The 16323-nt window shown below is 49.0% G+C and overlaps 1 protein-coding gene across 2 annotated transcripts in view; it reads right to left on the reverse strand.

Annotated features, from left to right (window-relative positions):
- The window catches only part of CSMD2 (CUB and Sushi multiple domains 2), a 264720-nt gene that overhangs the window by 238027 nt on the left and 10370 nt on the right, over window positions 1–16323 (reverse strand). For both annotated transcript variants that reach the window (XM_032709961.1, XM_032709960.1), the window contains exon 3: window positions 6308–6524. In XM_032709961.1, the coding sequence (XP_032565852.1) occupies window positions 6308–6524 (217 nt within the window). The remainder of the gene's footprint in view (window positions 1–6307; window positions 6525–16323) is intronic.

Consider the following 16323-nt stretch of genomic DNA (forward strand, 5'->3'; position numbering starts at 1 on the left):
ACAAACAGAAAATAAACTTTATACAGAACTCATACAGAACTTTATACATGTCCTCATACAGAGGACATGATTAGTGCAGTACCAGCAGCTGCTGCTTTTATCAAGAGCATCCCTGACCAGGAAAAGGAGTGATCCATGAAAGTTGTTGGAGATCTCACCACCCAAGTGGGATTTACCTGCACCCCTGGGGGTGGGCAGGGGCTGGGGGGGCCACACAGGTCGCCTCACACCTCTCTCCACTGCTAAAAAATTACCCAATCTCACTCAATCTGACCCCAAAAACTCCCCCACTGGGGCTGGAAATTGTCCTTCCAGCCCAAGAATAAAGGCAGCTGTGTCTGGAACAACTGAGGTGCCTGGGCCTGGATCACTCTAAACCACTCAAAACCAGATAATAAACTTTACACAGAGCTCCAGAGGACAGGATTAGTGCAGCCCCAGTTTATCAGGAGCATCCCTGACCAGGAAAAGGAGTGATCCATGAAGAGATCTCACCAGCCAGGTGGGATTTACCTGGATGAGCAGGGGCTGGGGGGGGGCCCACACACGGGTCACACTCACACCTCACAACGTCCAGGTTTGTTGGGAAACTGTCCCTGTAAACACGATTAAGGGAAAACAGAAACAATCCTGGAAACTAAATATTATTGCCTGAGGAACATCAACACCCCCTGAACACAGCAAGGGGGGCACCCCTGGAGAAATGGGGTGAAAAGCAGGTCCTTTAACCCCTGAACGAGGACAGAGCTCCATCCCCTCCCCATCTCTTCATGCCACAGCAGCAGTGCCAACCCTCCTCCCGAGCCCCCAACATTCCTCGTGGTGCCAGGGAGACAAAAAAAGCTCCCCCTCGGATTTAATCATCTTGCTTTTATCACTCATCCTTGATGCACCCTCTCCTAATAAATAAATATGGGGAGAAAAATCGAGTTGGGCCCCTGGAAATTGCAGAGCCCTGCTGCAGCTGCATTAACTCCATTACCTCGCCCCAGACTTTCAGATCCAGTTCCATCAATTACCTGGCAGACCAAGTTTAAGCACTCAGCACTTCCCTGGGAACAAAACAACAGGCAAAAAAAAAGGTCCTGACGCTGCTGGAGCAGCTCAGACGAGTCTCTTCTCAGGAAAAAAAAAAAAAATTAAAATAAAGAGGATTTTTTTCTTTCTACGAAGCAGAGAGCGTAAATTTATGTGGGTTTTTTGTGGTGGTTTTTTTTTTCCCCCAGGGAGTTAATGGGAAGAGACAAAGGGCTCTGCTGAGAGGGGAAAAGGGAGGCTGGATTCTGAAGTTTACTGAAGGTGACAAAAGGATTTAAGGAGCCCTGGGCTTTATTTACCTTTATCCTCAGCAAAAGGAACTGTGCTCACCTCGGAGACACAGAGGGACACGTCACAGGCCAGAGGTGACTCCACACAGAATCCTGACACCAGTCCTGTGTGTTCCCAGCTGGTTTTCCAGGAATTTCTTGCACAGTCTTGAGCCCCAGTACCTGTTCTTTTACCCCAAATTTGCATCTCTGCTGGGGGAGGAACGTGGGGGGAATTCTCTCCTTCCCCCTTTCCCTTTGTCTCTCCCTCTCCTCCTCCCCCTTCTGCTGTTTTTAAGATCAAAAGCTTCGTGCTCTTGATTGGTAATTAACCACAAGTCACCTGGGCTGATTTTTGTAGCAGTAATTAAAAGGTTATCAAGGAGAAGCAGGCAGGACACGGGGACTCCTGGTGTAGCTGCAACCGGGTCACCCCAGAGGATAATTCCACTTTTATCACAAGTATCTCATCAGCCCAAGTTCAAACAAAATCCTTAAATCTTCCAGTCGCTTAAATACAGCCAAATATCTGGGTTTTAACTGCACACACAGCACACTGAGGGCAGCTCCTCTTCACCCTGCCAGGGAAGAGGGATGAGGATCTGGAATAAGGAACAACAACTGGAACAGGGATGTGGGTCGGGAGATAAGGGGGTCATGGTGCCAGCAGCTGGGATTGCTTTGCTGGGAATGTGAAGCTTTTGCAGGAATGATTTGCAAACGTTTTCCCCAGCTCTGCACACACTGCAGACACGGGAATGTCTGCACAGGAATCCCAGGAATGTCTGCACAGGAATCCCTGGGATGGGAAGGAAGGATCCTCACAGCTGGGTAAATAAATATTCACCTCTCAGGAACACAACCTGCACTGCTGAGGCTGCAATGAACACTTGTTTTCCTTGATCCACAGGCTAAAGCAAACATTTTCTTAGGCAAATAAACTCAGTCTCATCCAAACATTTTGTTTGAACAGCCAAGGACAACACAATTCCCTGGGAGGGAAGCCCGGGGGGTTGTAACACCCTGAGTCGCCCCAGCATCGCTCAGCAGCTTCACACCTGAGGAAAAACATCTCACAGTCTGTCCCTTGGGCTCTCAAACGTAATTTTAAGCATCTCTAGAAGGAAAAAAAAAATAAATCTGATTTTCTAAGTTGACCAGTTCCATTTGTTGTGTAAATCCACTGGGAAAACAGAATTAGGGAGCTGGAAGGACTGACTCACAATGTGTTTTCCCTGGATCTGAGAGCGAGCCTGAGACTTCAAATAAGGGATTCCACAACCCATTTAAGGTTCTCACATTAAAAATGCCCTGCAAATCAGCAGCAGCTGAAAAAAGCTCCAAGAAGGCAGGTGGTGTTCCTGTCAGCAACTCTCTGGTTGTGCCACAGGGACAGGGAAGGTGCAGAGAGGCTCCCAAATCCCACAGCAATCCTGGATCCAGAAATAACTGCAAATATTCCCATTTCAGCCAGGTTTGTGAGCCTGGCCCAGAGGGAAGGCAATCAGGGAAGGACCTGATTGGAGCCCCTGGGAACAATGACACAATCAAGGCACAATGGGAAGGGGAAAAGCTGCTCTGGGGGAAGTGCAGAGTTAAATCAGGTCTCCACTCGCATTTCTGACCCCACAGCAGTTCAGAGGAGCTGGGAACTTCAAGGATGAGCTTTTGGGAAAGTTTGGTCTGGTGGAAGGAGCACAAACTCTGCTGAAGAGAAGGGGAAATCCTGGCCAGGCACTGGAGGGATGTCACAACCCTCATCTCCTGCTCCAGGGAGGGACAAACTGCCCTCCCTGCTCTCAGCTCTCCCAACAAAGTCTCTCCCACTGATCCCTCTCTCGAAGCCAAGGGATTGGGAAAATTGTAGTGTCAGGTCAAGGAGTGATGGGGTCAAACTGCCAGGGGGGAAATTTAGGTTATATACAGGTGTGGTGGTTTGAGACCCCCCCAAAAATCCAATTTCCAAGTCCAAGCCCCCCTCCCACAATTGCTTCAGTGGGAGAGGGTTTTTTTCCAGACATAACACAAGACTCAATATGGGGGGAAGGGAATTATATTACACTTATTACACAAATAAATATTATCATACATTATAGACACAATTGTAACTATCTCTCCTATGGTAAAGCAATATTTACATTGGATCAAATCTCCTTTCCCTCCAATAAAAGTCCAGAAGGGAAGAAGGAAAAGATCCTTTTGGCTTTCAGGGCAGCAGTGTCTCTCCTCTTCAGCAGGGAAGGAATTCCTCCCTGGGAGGGTGGGGAGCTCCTGGCACAGGGTGCCCAGAGGAGCTGTGGCTGCCCCTGGATCCCTGGAAGTGTCCAAGGATGGGTTGGAGCAACCTGGGCTAGTGGAAGGAGGGCAGGAGGTGGAATGAGATGATCTTTAAGGTCTCTTCTGACCCAAACCAGTCTGGGACTCTAAAAACCAAACCATGAGAGAAGCTGAGAAAGCAAAGACTTGGAAACAAGCTCTGATTTCAGCCAACAAAGCAAAGTCACGGCGCTGAACGGTGACAACAGCCCTGGATGTCTAAATTAAGCCTCCAAACCACATTTAAGATTCACAAACTCATCACAAACACGCCACGCAAATTCCCTAATATCCAGTAAAGCTGTTTATTAGCAAATGCCTCATTGCATTAGGCCTGCTCTTATTCTATTAGGGAACCTTCACACCACATTACACTGCAGCACAACGGGGGGGTTTGCCAGGAACATGGTTATTAACCCCTCCTCAGAAACCCAGAAGGGGTTGGGTTGGGAGAGACCTTAAAGCTCAGCTCATTGCACCCCCTGCCACGGGCTGGGACACCTCCCACCACCCCAGGAATGCCCCTGTGGCACATCCAGGAAATTCTCATACATCCAAATCTGAAGTGGGAGAGCAGGGATTGAGACAGCTCAGAGTGTCCCCATCACCACCATCCTCCTCTTCCCCCAAGAGGAGCCACAGACAACCATGAACTGCTGAAAAACATCAGTGCTACTCAGAAAAAAAAACAACCCACGAGTTCAGGAGGGGGAGAAACAAAGCACTGCAGTTCTCTCTCTTGTTCTGCCCTTGCTCACAGCTCATTTTGGGTCCCCTCCTGGCAGGCATGAGCTTTGATGAATGACACGTGGCCATCCATCTTCCAGGGCTGCATCCCCGTGATGGATTGGGTACATTTGGAAAGCAGGCAGGGGAAAAAAAAAAAAGCAAAATTGATAGTCAGGGGGAGAAGGGAGAGAAAGGAGAGAAGGGAGAGAGGAGAAAAAAATAATAAAAAGAAGAAAAACAACGTTAGGCAACAGTTATAGAGTTTGATGAGGTGAGATTGATGTACCAAAAATAACATCACAGGATCACAGAATATTCTGAGTGGGAAGGGACACACAGGGATCATCAAGTCCAACTGCTGGCCCTGCACTGGACACCCCAAGAACTCGACCACGTGCCCAAGAGCATCATCCCAACACTGATTTCAGCTGAACAAAGAAACAACTCAGGGCAGCAAACTCCAGGTTTTGAAGTCACTGATCCAGAAACACCCAGGGGAAGAAAGGAAGGATCCACCCTGCAGAGTCAGATCTGTCTTGCTTTTCTAAGTCCTCTCCAAGTGCTCTCAGAAGCCTCCTTTTTATCTCCCCCCTTTATTTCCCTCTCCTGTATTGTAGTAAAACACACATTTCCTGAACACCTCAGCTCCTCCTTGGACATGAAACCTTCTCCCATGGCTTTGGCTCCTGGTTTCACCCCAAATTCACATCCACGTCCCCAACTGCACTGAAGGTCCCCAGGGATGCAGAGGCAGCACCTCACCTGTCCCCTCCCCTTCCCCCAGTGCAGGGCCACCAATTCCCAGGGCAGGACCCCACTGGACCTCAGATTTTCGTGGCCCTTTTGTGTTCCTTCTGCCCACAACCAGCCCAGGCTGATGAGGAGCTCAGAGCAGCGTTAACTTCTCACCACATCGAGTTCCCTGAGCCCAATTTGACACCAGATTTTTCTCCCTTTTACACTACACCCAAAGCAAAGCACTTTGCTGCCTCCTGATTAAATGATGAGGTCCCCTAATTAACGTGATTCTCGAGCACAGTTGCAAGATGAAGCTCTGATTGATCTGCATAACTGAAATCATTACGTAAAGGGCTGATTTGCCCCAGCGTGGAACTCAGATTTTTCCACTCGGGTTTCACAAGGCACTGGAGGTCAATGGATTTGTCCTGAACTCGAGTGGCTCGAAGCAAAATTGATTCCCAGGACTCCAGAATTCCTGTCAGGATTTTAACACAGGATGCTGCCTCTGTTCCTGCGAGGGTTTGGATGTGTTACTGTCACCACATCAGACAACAAGAGCTGATTTCATCTGTGCCTCAGACGTGGAGCTCTGAGATCACGGCTCCTTCAGCTGCACGAGTCTGATGGGTCATAAAACATTTGCTCCCAAAGCAACACACGCTTTTTTCCCCCCAAAATCAGCCCCTCATAAAACTTTCTATTAATACAGGATGGTACCTAAAAGTCTAATATGAGAACCCCTGAAGACTTTCCAACCTAAGCCATATTATTCAATACCTGCTCACTCCTGAAGATCCAACTGTTTGGTTGGATGTGAGAGAATATCCTCCCCTGTCCAGCTGCTGGGAATAGCCCAAATTTTGTGGGAAAACTCTCAAAGCACTTGGCAGAGCTGCAACTGAGCCCCAGCACCCTCCTCCCACCCCGAGGATCTCGCTGGCACCCAGGGAAGCTGCACATCAGCTCTGCTCTCCTCCTGCTGCTCCAGTTTCTAATTAACTTCTCTGGATGCCCAGAATGGCTCCTGATAAATCATTCCTGTCAGGCATTGGGAGCAACATTTCAAACCCTATCAGAGATAAGAAATCAAAACAACTGTAAAGAGCTGCTCATGGAGAAAACACTCCCCAGCTTAACTGCAGCATAAACATCCAGCCCGGGCTGAATCCCAGGAAGGGGAATGTTTGGGAACACCCCTGTGATTAACACGGTACCTCGTCCTCAGAGTGCCCTGCTGGGGCAGCCCATCGAAGATGGAGAGCACATCAAAGTCTTCCTCCAGTGCAAAGGAGTGGAAAACCAGCTGTATCCTGTGCTGCTCCTCGGCACTGATTGTCCACGTGCAGTTTGCATAATTGGGGTATCCGTAGGGAAAGCCCGGGCTCTGGATCGTCCCGTTGGGGCCCTGCAAGGTGTGGCTGCAGTTCTGGGCTGGCAAAAGAGAGAACACAGAAAGCACAGAGTCAGACACCCAAACACAGCACACACGGGGTGGGGAGGGACCAGGAGAAGGGAAAACCCGAAGATGCAGCTTTGTCCTCCCTGCAGGAACGTGGATCCCAGGCCCTCATCCCTGTTCCCACTGGGATAACAACAGCTGGAGGCAGCCTGTTCCTGGGAACAGAGGCTTCCTCAGAGCCCCTCCACTGCCCACAACAAAATCTGTGATAAACAAAGTCTTGTTTCTCTAAGTTTTTGAATAGGAGTTTATTATATGGTAAAAGTAGTACAGCCAGCTGGGTGACAGAAATGGGGACAAGTTTCCCAAATCTGCACACCTACTACATTTAGTATTTATCTTAGCTACTTCATGCATATTAATTATCTCAGAGACATAGACATTTTACAGGTTTTTTGCTAAGTATTTAATATATGGGTTTCCTTACAGCTAAAGCTAAATGGTTATCTCTACAACCGGTCACAATTCACTCATTCTTGGACAAACAGATTTAAAGTTCTACCATATTTTATTCTTAGGATAGTAGGGAGGTTTTAGGGCCCCTTGACCTTGTAAGGGTCTGTTTTATTTCTTTATGGGGGTGTAATTAAGTTTTACAATCCGTTTGTTTTATTTGGATGTCACCACCCATTTGTTTCACGAGTCACAATTATTTATCACAGATAACAACAGCTGGACTCTGCCTGTTCCTGGGGACAGAGGTTTCCTCAGAGCCCCTCCACTGCCCACAACAAAATCCAACATATTCCTCCTCATCCTCTGGGCATTTTGGGGTTGAACACAAGCCTGGGGGCCTCAAACACGAGGCCACAGAGCAGCACAATGACAAAGGCACAGCTGATGGTCTCCTTCACCCTCAGTTACCCTGAACAGAGACACAAACCCAGTGTGCAGACAGTGAGACATCCCCTCACCTTGAACATCCAGGATGGCCCTCATACATAACCAGGAGCTGAGTCACCAGCTGAGCCTGTCTGGGCAAGGTTGCCTGAGAACTGAATGGCAAAAGGGCAGGAATTAAACCTGTCCTGGCTCCAAAAAGAGCAGGACACGGTCCAAGGCCTGACCCATCAACCCATCCTTTAAGGTCTTTCCAACCCCAACTCTTCTGTGACTCTGTGAACAGTTATCTGGAGTAAAAGCCATCACCAGAACCACCCCCTGCCCCTGTTAGAGCTGATGGGGGCACACAGGACAGACATCCTTGGCCAGCCCCAGCCTCTTGGGGCTGCTGATTCCCTTCACCAGGTCCTGGAAGGTTTCTGCTCCTGGTGCAGGCTCAGCACACAGCAAATGTCTCCCAGTCAGTATTTCTGAAGAGCTCCATCTTCTGAGAACAAAAGCCCACTCCTGCACCAGCAGCTGAACACTCCACACCTCCCTCAAACCCATTTTCCTTCCCCAAAGCAGTGCCTGGGAACGCTCCCTCCCCAAGATAAAGATCTGCTGCCACCAGGTACAATTTCTGGACAGATGAGATTTTCTTCTCTCTGGGGAAACAGGTGCATAAACGTTGCTTTGGGAGCAGCCCAAATGACAAATTCTCCTTTCCAGTGTTTTCCTCTCCCTGCACTAATGCCCTGAGTGTCTTTAAAGGCACAGAGACTTCGCTCCAAACTGGTACAGCCCTGGCTGCCTTTGCTGGAGTGACTCCTCCACACACAAAGCCAAATCCCAGGCAGCTCGCAGGGCAAACCTCGTGGGAGCAAAAGCATTTTCACCCTTATCCCGTGGCTGCTGATCCCTGCTCTGCTCTGGTTTTTTCCCCTCTGCTGCTGGATCGTCTCCCCCCTCTGTGTGGATAACCGAGACTTTCAAGTTGAAATGAATTAGAGTAGAAATTACTTCTTTGATTTCTCCTCGCCTTTTTTTTTTTTTTCCAAAGGCTCCAAAGGCATTTGCACTTCTGAGTGCCGACCAGCCACAGGTAAAGAACTGCAGAGTAGCGCTCATTAAAGCCAATTATAATTAGATTGACCTACTTCGGTGCAAAAAAAAAACTGCTGGGTGGAACTTCTCTCTGCCAGACGAAGTTCACAGCTTCAGGAATCTAAAACGGGTCCACTGTGTTTACTACCCAGGGAATCTTTTTTGTAGCGTGTTTATTATCTCAATGAGAGCCAGGACAGCCCCACAATCCACCTGGGATTAAGGCTGAGCCAGGCACAGGATTCCTCAACGAGGGCAGAGGGACTATTTTGCATTTCCAGAGTATTTTGCATTTCCAGAGCACTCTCAGGAGTGGGATCCACCTCCCTCCTCCACCTCAGCTCCATTCAGGTGTGGAGTTCACTAAAAAGAACATGAAGTCAGTGCCAGAAAAGCTGCCCAGGACTGGGGCTGTTGATCCCAGAGGGGTAAATGAACCCCAGTAGCTCAGGAACAGGGGAGACACTTTATTCATGGTGACTTCTCTGCTCAGCTCTAGAACTGCCTCAGGGTAAGACACAGACTATCCATTCCCAAACTAGAGTAGTCCTTCAGAGAGGATTTCCTCCTTCCAGCAAAATCTGGAAATGTGTCTGTCTACCCTTAGACACGGACACAAAAGTGTCTGTACACACCAAGACAGAAATACTCCTTTTTTTCTGGGCATTTTTCACCCCAAACCAACTTTTGTCCTGCCAATGCTGCCAGCAGAGGTGGCATTTCAGTCAACTGGCTCAGCTCAGCCCCTCTTTTTTTAGTTCTGAACCCTTGGCCTCTCCTGTGGGGTGCCTGATGCTCTCTGCCTGCCTGTCACAAGACTTTGTTCTCACATTTGCAGACTGGCCTTTTTATTCCTTTATTCCTTTCATTATGCAAAAGATTTGAGCCCCCAAAATGCCTTTTTTTTTTTTCTTTGTCCAGAAACAAATCCACAGTGAAAATCCAGTGAAACAATTCCACCAGCTCAGCTGTCTCCAATTCCCACCAAACCATCTTTCCTCCAACCAGAGCAACGCTCAAGAGGCAACGGGGGGAGACTGGAACTGCCCCTCCTGCACAGTTCTTATTTGAATCCTAAGTTCATCAGGGCAATTTGAGGAAATGGGAAAGTTAAAGAGGCTCCATCCCTCTGTTTCCTGATGGGATCAAAGCTCCCAAGGCTGTGGGAAGGCCACAAAATACATTCAAGGTCAGAGGCACCACGTTCCCAATGCTTCCAAGGTCATGGGGAAGGCAACCAGCTAAAAAATCAACATAAACTCACACCATCCTTGCACAGAAGGGCAGAAATATGGACATAAACCCAGCTGAAGAAAACAAAAATATAACAGGATAATAAGTGACAGTTCTATGAGGTTATCAAATTAATCCACTGAGATATTTGCACGGTCACGACGTCGACCCAGAGGTGCTCTGGGCTCAGATAAAACAAAACTGCTCCTTGCTGGTCTGACAAACTGGGAAATAATCCATTCCCCATCAGCTGTAATAGGAGGGAACTTCATTTATATTGGACACTGCTGGAAGAAGTCAGGGAGCCCGGGAGAATTCCTGCATTCTGTAATTTGCTGCCAGCTTTGAGTTAGTTCAGCTCAGGCTTGACTGACAAAAACCTTATCTAAAATTTAACATACACGGGGAGGAAACACTCAGCTCTCCTCTGCAGATTGCAAAAAACAATTCTCTTTATCCCTTTGGCCCAGGAGCAGGAATAAGTGGGAAGATATGAAAGGGCAATGCCAGTGCCTGGGCTATGAAGTTCCAGGTGGATTTTTATTTGACAGAGGATGACATTCTTCCAGAATTTCTGGCACATTCTCTCCTACCCTGAAGTCTCACAGGAGGCACCTCAGGAAAGGGGAACTCTGCAGCTTCCCTCCCATCAGCCACCCCCAGCCCTGCCCTTTATCTCAGCTCTGGTGGCTCATTCCAGCTGTATTTATGTAGATATTCCAGCTTCTACTACTGTTATCCATGGACTCACTTCCTGAAGGGGGAACATCCCCAGGGGCTCATCCCAGAGCTGGGGTTGTGAGCACATGTCCCAGTTTGGGATGGAGATGCTCAGACTGGGCACAGGGCTGAGCCCAGCTTTGCTCTGCCAGTGCCTCCTGCTGCTCCCAGTTCTGGAGAGGGGTTCAGCAGGAGAGGGGTTCAGCAGGAGAGGGGTTCAGCAGGAGAGGGGTTCAGCAGGAGAGTGGACCTTCCAAGGAATGCAGCAGGGTGGGTTTAGTGCAGCAGCACTTCCAGCCAAGGACGATGGAGTTACTGCGGAGGGCACAGAGCCCTTCTCCAAAGGGATCACCATCCAAAGCAGAGGGAAAAAACACAACCCAAGGAGTCATTCAGGTGGCAAAAGACCTCCCAGATGATCAAATCCAACCTTTAAGGGAACCCACACACGAGGCTTTGCAGAGAAATGTCTCAATCTGGGACACAGCCCCTTTCCAATATTAATTCACTGATGATCCTTAATTTCTTTCAGGTTTGTTTTTCTTACAAGTTGCCTTAACCAAGCTCCACTTCCAACAGCTGGTTTGTGCAATAAACTGCTTCAACAATGTCCTCAGACTGATGGGTTTCACTCAGGGCTCTGCACAGGGAGATGATGGAATGGTTACTTTGCAATATTCTCATGGAAGAGCTGCATCCCAACCAAGGGCACCTCCTGACACCCAGTCAGTGCCCACCCTGCAACCCTGAGCACGAGCAGACACCTCAGCACAACCCAAAAACCAGCTGAACACAGCTCTGGCTGCCTCTGGCTCCAGCAGGAGGGTTGCAAACCCCTCCAGCTTTGCTTTGGGTGTTGATCAGCCTCTTGCCACGAAAGAAGGGAGGAACATCCTTGTACTCCAAACCCCAGAGTTCTCTGGGCAGTACCAGCTCCAGGACTGGAGGTAGCACATTCAGAGCAACAGAATTTTGTTATTTCCTCCAAATTATCCACACTTATACCCAGGAGGAGCTGCTGGCTAATGCACCCCCCCAGCCCCTGCTGGGTGTCACCACGTGATGTAAAATTTCTGCAGCTCCAGACTCAGATAAACTTGTACATTCAAACTGTATCACTACAAATCTTCCAGTTGTCAGAAGGTAAATAACAAACAGAGGCACTGCCTGACACTACAAGTGCAAAGGAAACAAGTACAAAACAGCATCTTCCACCTGCATTCAAATTCCTGAGACTTCCCAGGCCAGATGCAGGGGGGTGTAAAGCAAAGGAGAATTTGAGCTGTGTGCATTCACACCACGTTAATATTGGAGGAAGAAACACTTGAGAGAGAGGGAAAACTGAATTTATTTCTGAAGTGCTTCGGAAATGTAAGTTGATGCACTTTGTTCCTCGGCAGAAATGAAATCTAATTTAGCAAATGCTGATGCATGGTCACTGCACAGCCCAAGAGGAACAAACAGCACATCATACACTGCTGGCTTGCTCTCAGCAGCCCAATTTATCCAGGAGATGGGGCTGTCTCCTCCCCTAATGCAGCAGAGTTTGGGGTATTGCCATTTTCTTTAGTTATTGGAGCTTAGGCAGAAATGTTGTTGTTTCGTGTTGTTCCACGAAACAGATGGACATGAAAAAACCTTTTCCCCCAGAAAGCTGCAATCCATATCCTGCAGCCACACAAACACAATTCCACCCTGGCCCCAAAATACCAGGAAACACCAATCCTGCCTGTCCACCAGCACATTCCCAATGTTCTCTCCTTACCCCAGAGCCATTCCCCTTCACTGCATCCAGCTCCTCAAAGCCAGACACTCCGATTTTTTTAAACATTGTTTGATCTGCCACCTAAATGTTCCTTTTCCCGATGTTTACTGGCTTGAATCATTTATCAGCCACTAATTAGGCTTCCTCACACGGTGGTTTACAAGCTCATTACAGCCAACCCCAAACAGGGAGTGGTTTCCTCCCAGCCCAGCTCTGACTCCTGCTCGCACAATTTAAGTGAACAAACAGGGAAAGCACCTCCACACTTGAGAAACCTGACCCTTGTTTCCCTAAATATTCACCTGCTCAGAGTCTGAACTTAACCTCCAGTCTCCCATCAAAGCCTTCTGGGTAATAAATAATGCAGAGTCATTCCATTAACCACGGCTTCATCAAAGGCCAGTGCAGCCGGGAGCATCAGCAAGGGGATGATTTACATCTCACACAGCCTGGGCCTGCTCCTCTCTGAACACAGGGTGCAGAATGTAAGGGCAAAAGAAAAGTGCATTTTATCTGAATTCAGCTCGTGCCACCTGTGCCAAGGCAGGAAGAGTTATAAGCCCAGCTCAGCAGCCTGGGAGTTTTCAGCAGGATGGCAAAACACTGCAAATCAAAGACATCCTTCCTGAAAGCAGCACAGTCCTCTGGGAGACAGACATTCCTTCCCTGCCATCCAACAGCCTTTCACTCCCACTCTGTCATCACTTTGCCCCTGTTAGTGCTGCCCAGGCTTTCAGACTCATTGCAGAGCTCTCTCACACTCAGGCTTTGGTCCAGCCTTGGCTAAACAATTCCATCTGAGGGGCTTCCCAAGTGGGAAGAAGAGAGGAACAAAAGATGCTCCAAGACTGCATTTAGTTTTTCCCATGAGTTCTCCCTTCCTTTCCCAACCACAAAGGTTTTATTGGAAAATGATGCTGATTTCCTACACGTGTTTGGGATTCCTGCTCACGCTGCTGACCTCAGAGCTCCCCAGCAAAAGCTCCAACCAAGCCAATTCCCAGCTGGGATCCACAAATACCTGCACAGGAAAGGGAGGCTTGGACATTCCAGGTGTCTCTGCCCCGTCCTCACACATCACCACACTGCTCTGGCACCACTAAACACTTCCAGTGTGTCTTAGAAATGACACTTTGGCATTTCAGACTAGGAAAAACCTGGGACAGAAGCATCACATCTCTCCATTTCCTTCATGTCAGAACCATCCTGGCACTACTTCAGACCCTGGTATTTTTTCCTCCTTACAATTCCTTCTCCCCAGCCTCTCCTGGGAGGGCTGATTTCCATCCTGCAGCTCACAGTGTCTGTGGGCATCTGTGAAAGGCAGGAGAGGGAAACTTCTCTATTCCTTCTCAATTCCCAAGGAATGCAACGAGCACCTGCACAGAAATACAGGCACCTGACGCTGGGAATGCTGAGCTCCAGGGATCCAAAAAGGGCTGGAAAGCACTTGTTAGAGTGAGTGAACCCAACCTGTTCAGTGCTTTCCCTTTCAGTGACATTTCTGAGCTCCTGGTGGGGCTTTGGACTCTCCCCAGCTGTTCCACATCTGTCCTGAAGTGTCCAGTGCTGCAGCCCAGCCCGAGCCTCTGCCTCATCCACAGGGTTGGGATCCCAGCTGGCACCCTCATTGGGACATTCCCTGCTCTGCTCCTCCTTTGAACAAAGCCTTTCCTGCCTTAACACCCTCTGGGTTTGTATTCCCAGGGCTGAGCCTTCCCAGAGCTCATCCCACCCCCAGCTCCAGGGAGTCTGACAGGGAGAGGGAACAGCCAATTCCAGGTGACATCCAGGACAAAACAAGAATCACAGTGACATGACAGGGCACACATGGCCTGTCTCTCAGCTGCACTGCCTTCCCCTGACACATGGAGAGGCCTGGGAGGGAATGTCTCCCTGGGTTATGCCGGGAATCACCGGCCCTAATCCCAGCCCTAATCCCAGCTGCTGGATCTTCCCCCGGGGCTGAAATCCTCCCTTCTGGGCAGACCTGTGCTGACCTGGCACAGGCTGTGCCATCCCCACCCTGCAAGGAGCTGGGAGCAGAGGGCACTGCAGCCTTCCCAGCCCTCATCACACTGCTTCTGAATCAAGGTTGTACCAAAGGGACGCTGCTGTCACAGAGCCACCCCTGTGTCACACTGCCCTCCTTCCCCAGGTGCTCCTGCATCCTTCTCCAAGTGTTCCCTGCATCCTTCCCAATCCCTCTTGCATCCTTCCCTAGGTGCTCCCTGCATCTTTCTTCAGGTGCTTCTGCATCTTTCTCCAGGTGCTCCTGCATCCTTCCCCAGATGTTCCCTGCATCCTTCCCCATCCCTCCTGCATCCTTCTCCAGGTGCTCCCTGCATCTTTCTCCAGGTGTTCCTGCATCCTTCCCCAATTCCTCCTGCATCCTTCCCCAATTCCTCCTGCATCCTTCCCCAATTCCTCCTGCATCCTTCCCCAATTCCTCCTGCATCCTTCCCCAATTCCTCCTGCATCCTTCCCCAATTCCTCCTGCATCCTTCCCCAATTCCTCCTGCAGATTCCTGCACCCCCTGCAAAGCTCACAGTGCAAACAGACCCAAAGCCAGACACCAGGACATGTGTTCAGGAGTAAAGACTCACACGTGGGGAGAAGAAAGGGAGGTGGATCCCCTCCTGTTTCGCTGGCAGGAGCAGAGGCAGGAGGGCTCAAGGGCTAATAATAGAAGATATTAAAAAAATGACTTTGGAGTTGTTATAAAAAGCATTTAGGGAATCCCTGGTAACACATTATTTTTAATATGAGCAGCACCAAAGTATTAGGGAAGCCTGTGTTCATCAAGACACATTAATGACACATTTTCCTGACTATTTATAGCCAGTGATCTTCAAAAATAGTGCATTTTATTTGCAGTAACTCAAGCTGGGAGAGACACAGGCACATAAACTGCTTCACACAGCACCTGATCCAACGTGCAGGGGATGGCAACAGATTCAGCATCAGAAAACATTTCCAGTGTGCACAACAAAGAAAACTTTGCTTGGCCAATACTGATGAGGAATTTAAATTACTAATTACTCCCCAGCAGGGGGACAAAAAGGGAGACAGCAGAGGGACAAGCAGGGGGACAGCTCTCCCATCCCAATCCTCCCCAGGGTTTTCTGAGTGCCCTTGGATTTCATAAATTACTTGTCAAACTCTGTGACCTTCACCTTCCCAAACAAATGGGCTTCCAACAATTCCAAGGCCACTCGTTACCACCCCAAAGAACATCAATTATCTGCCAGAGGCCCCGGCTGCACAACTCCCCAGGAAAGCAGGAACCCAGAGCTTGAAATCATTTGCTCAGCTCCAAGGAGCACCACAGTTATCCCAATATTCAGAGCCAGAACAGCCTCTCCTCCAGGGATACAATTTCCTTCCTTCAAAACTTTCCTCGTTGGAAACTGTCTCTTAATCAATTTGGACTGTTCCCTCAGCACCAGGACTCCTCTGCACAGCCACTGTCAGCAGAATAATGACACCAGGCACTCAACAGAGCTATTTCCATCTTCAAAGCACTCCACAAGCATTAACCAATTAATGCATTTTCTCCCCGAGTGAGGAAGAGCCTCGCTGGCTATTCCTGGGATTTCCCCTCATGGCCTCTCAGTGCCTCCAACATCCTTTTGTTCAGTCAAGGAATCAGATTGTTTGGGTTGGAAGGGACATAAAGACCCCTCTGACTATCCCAGGGTGCTCCTTGGACACTTCCAGGGATGGAGCAGCCACAGCTTCTCTGGGAAATCCCACTTTGAGTGCTCCTAGATCCCGTTTCCAGGTGAGCCAGGGAATGCTGCATCTGCTCTGGGAACGGGAAAAGGCTTCACCCCCCCACACTGCTGCACTTTGTCCTCTGAGAACAAGAGTTACCCTCAAAAATGATGGTTCAACACATGGTTCAGGCACTGAGCTGGAACCTGGAATGACCCTGGACCCGTGGGAAGGGCTCAAAGGGACCTTTGGGACCCATTTCACCAACTCAAGATGAGTTCACTCAAGTTCACAGGTCCCTTTTCAAAAGGAACTTCAGTCGACCAGGCTTACAAATATTTTTTATAACCCACAGACAGGGTTTTATATCCATATATATATATATATATATATATATAACTTTTAT

This window comes from Chiroxiphia lanceolata, chromosome 24, assembly GCF_009829145.1.
Source record: "Chiroxiphia lanceolata isolate bChiLan1 chromosome 24, bChiLan1.pri, whole genome shotgun sequence".
NCBI lineage: Eukaryota > Metazoa > Chordata > Aves > Passeriformes > Pipridae > Chiroxiphia > Chiroxiphia lanceolata.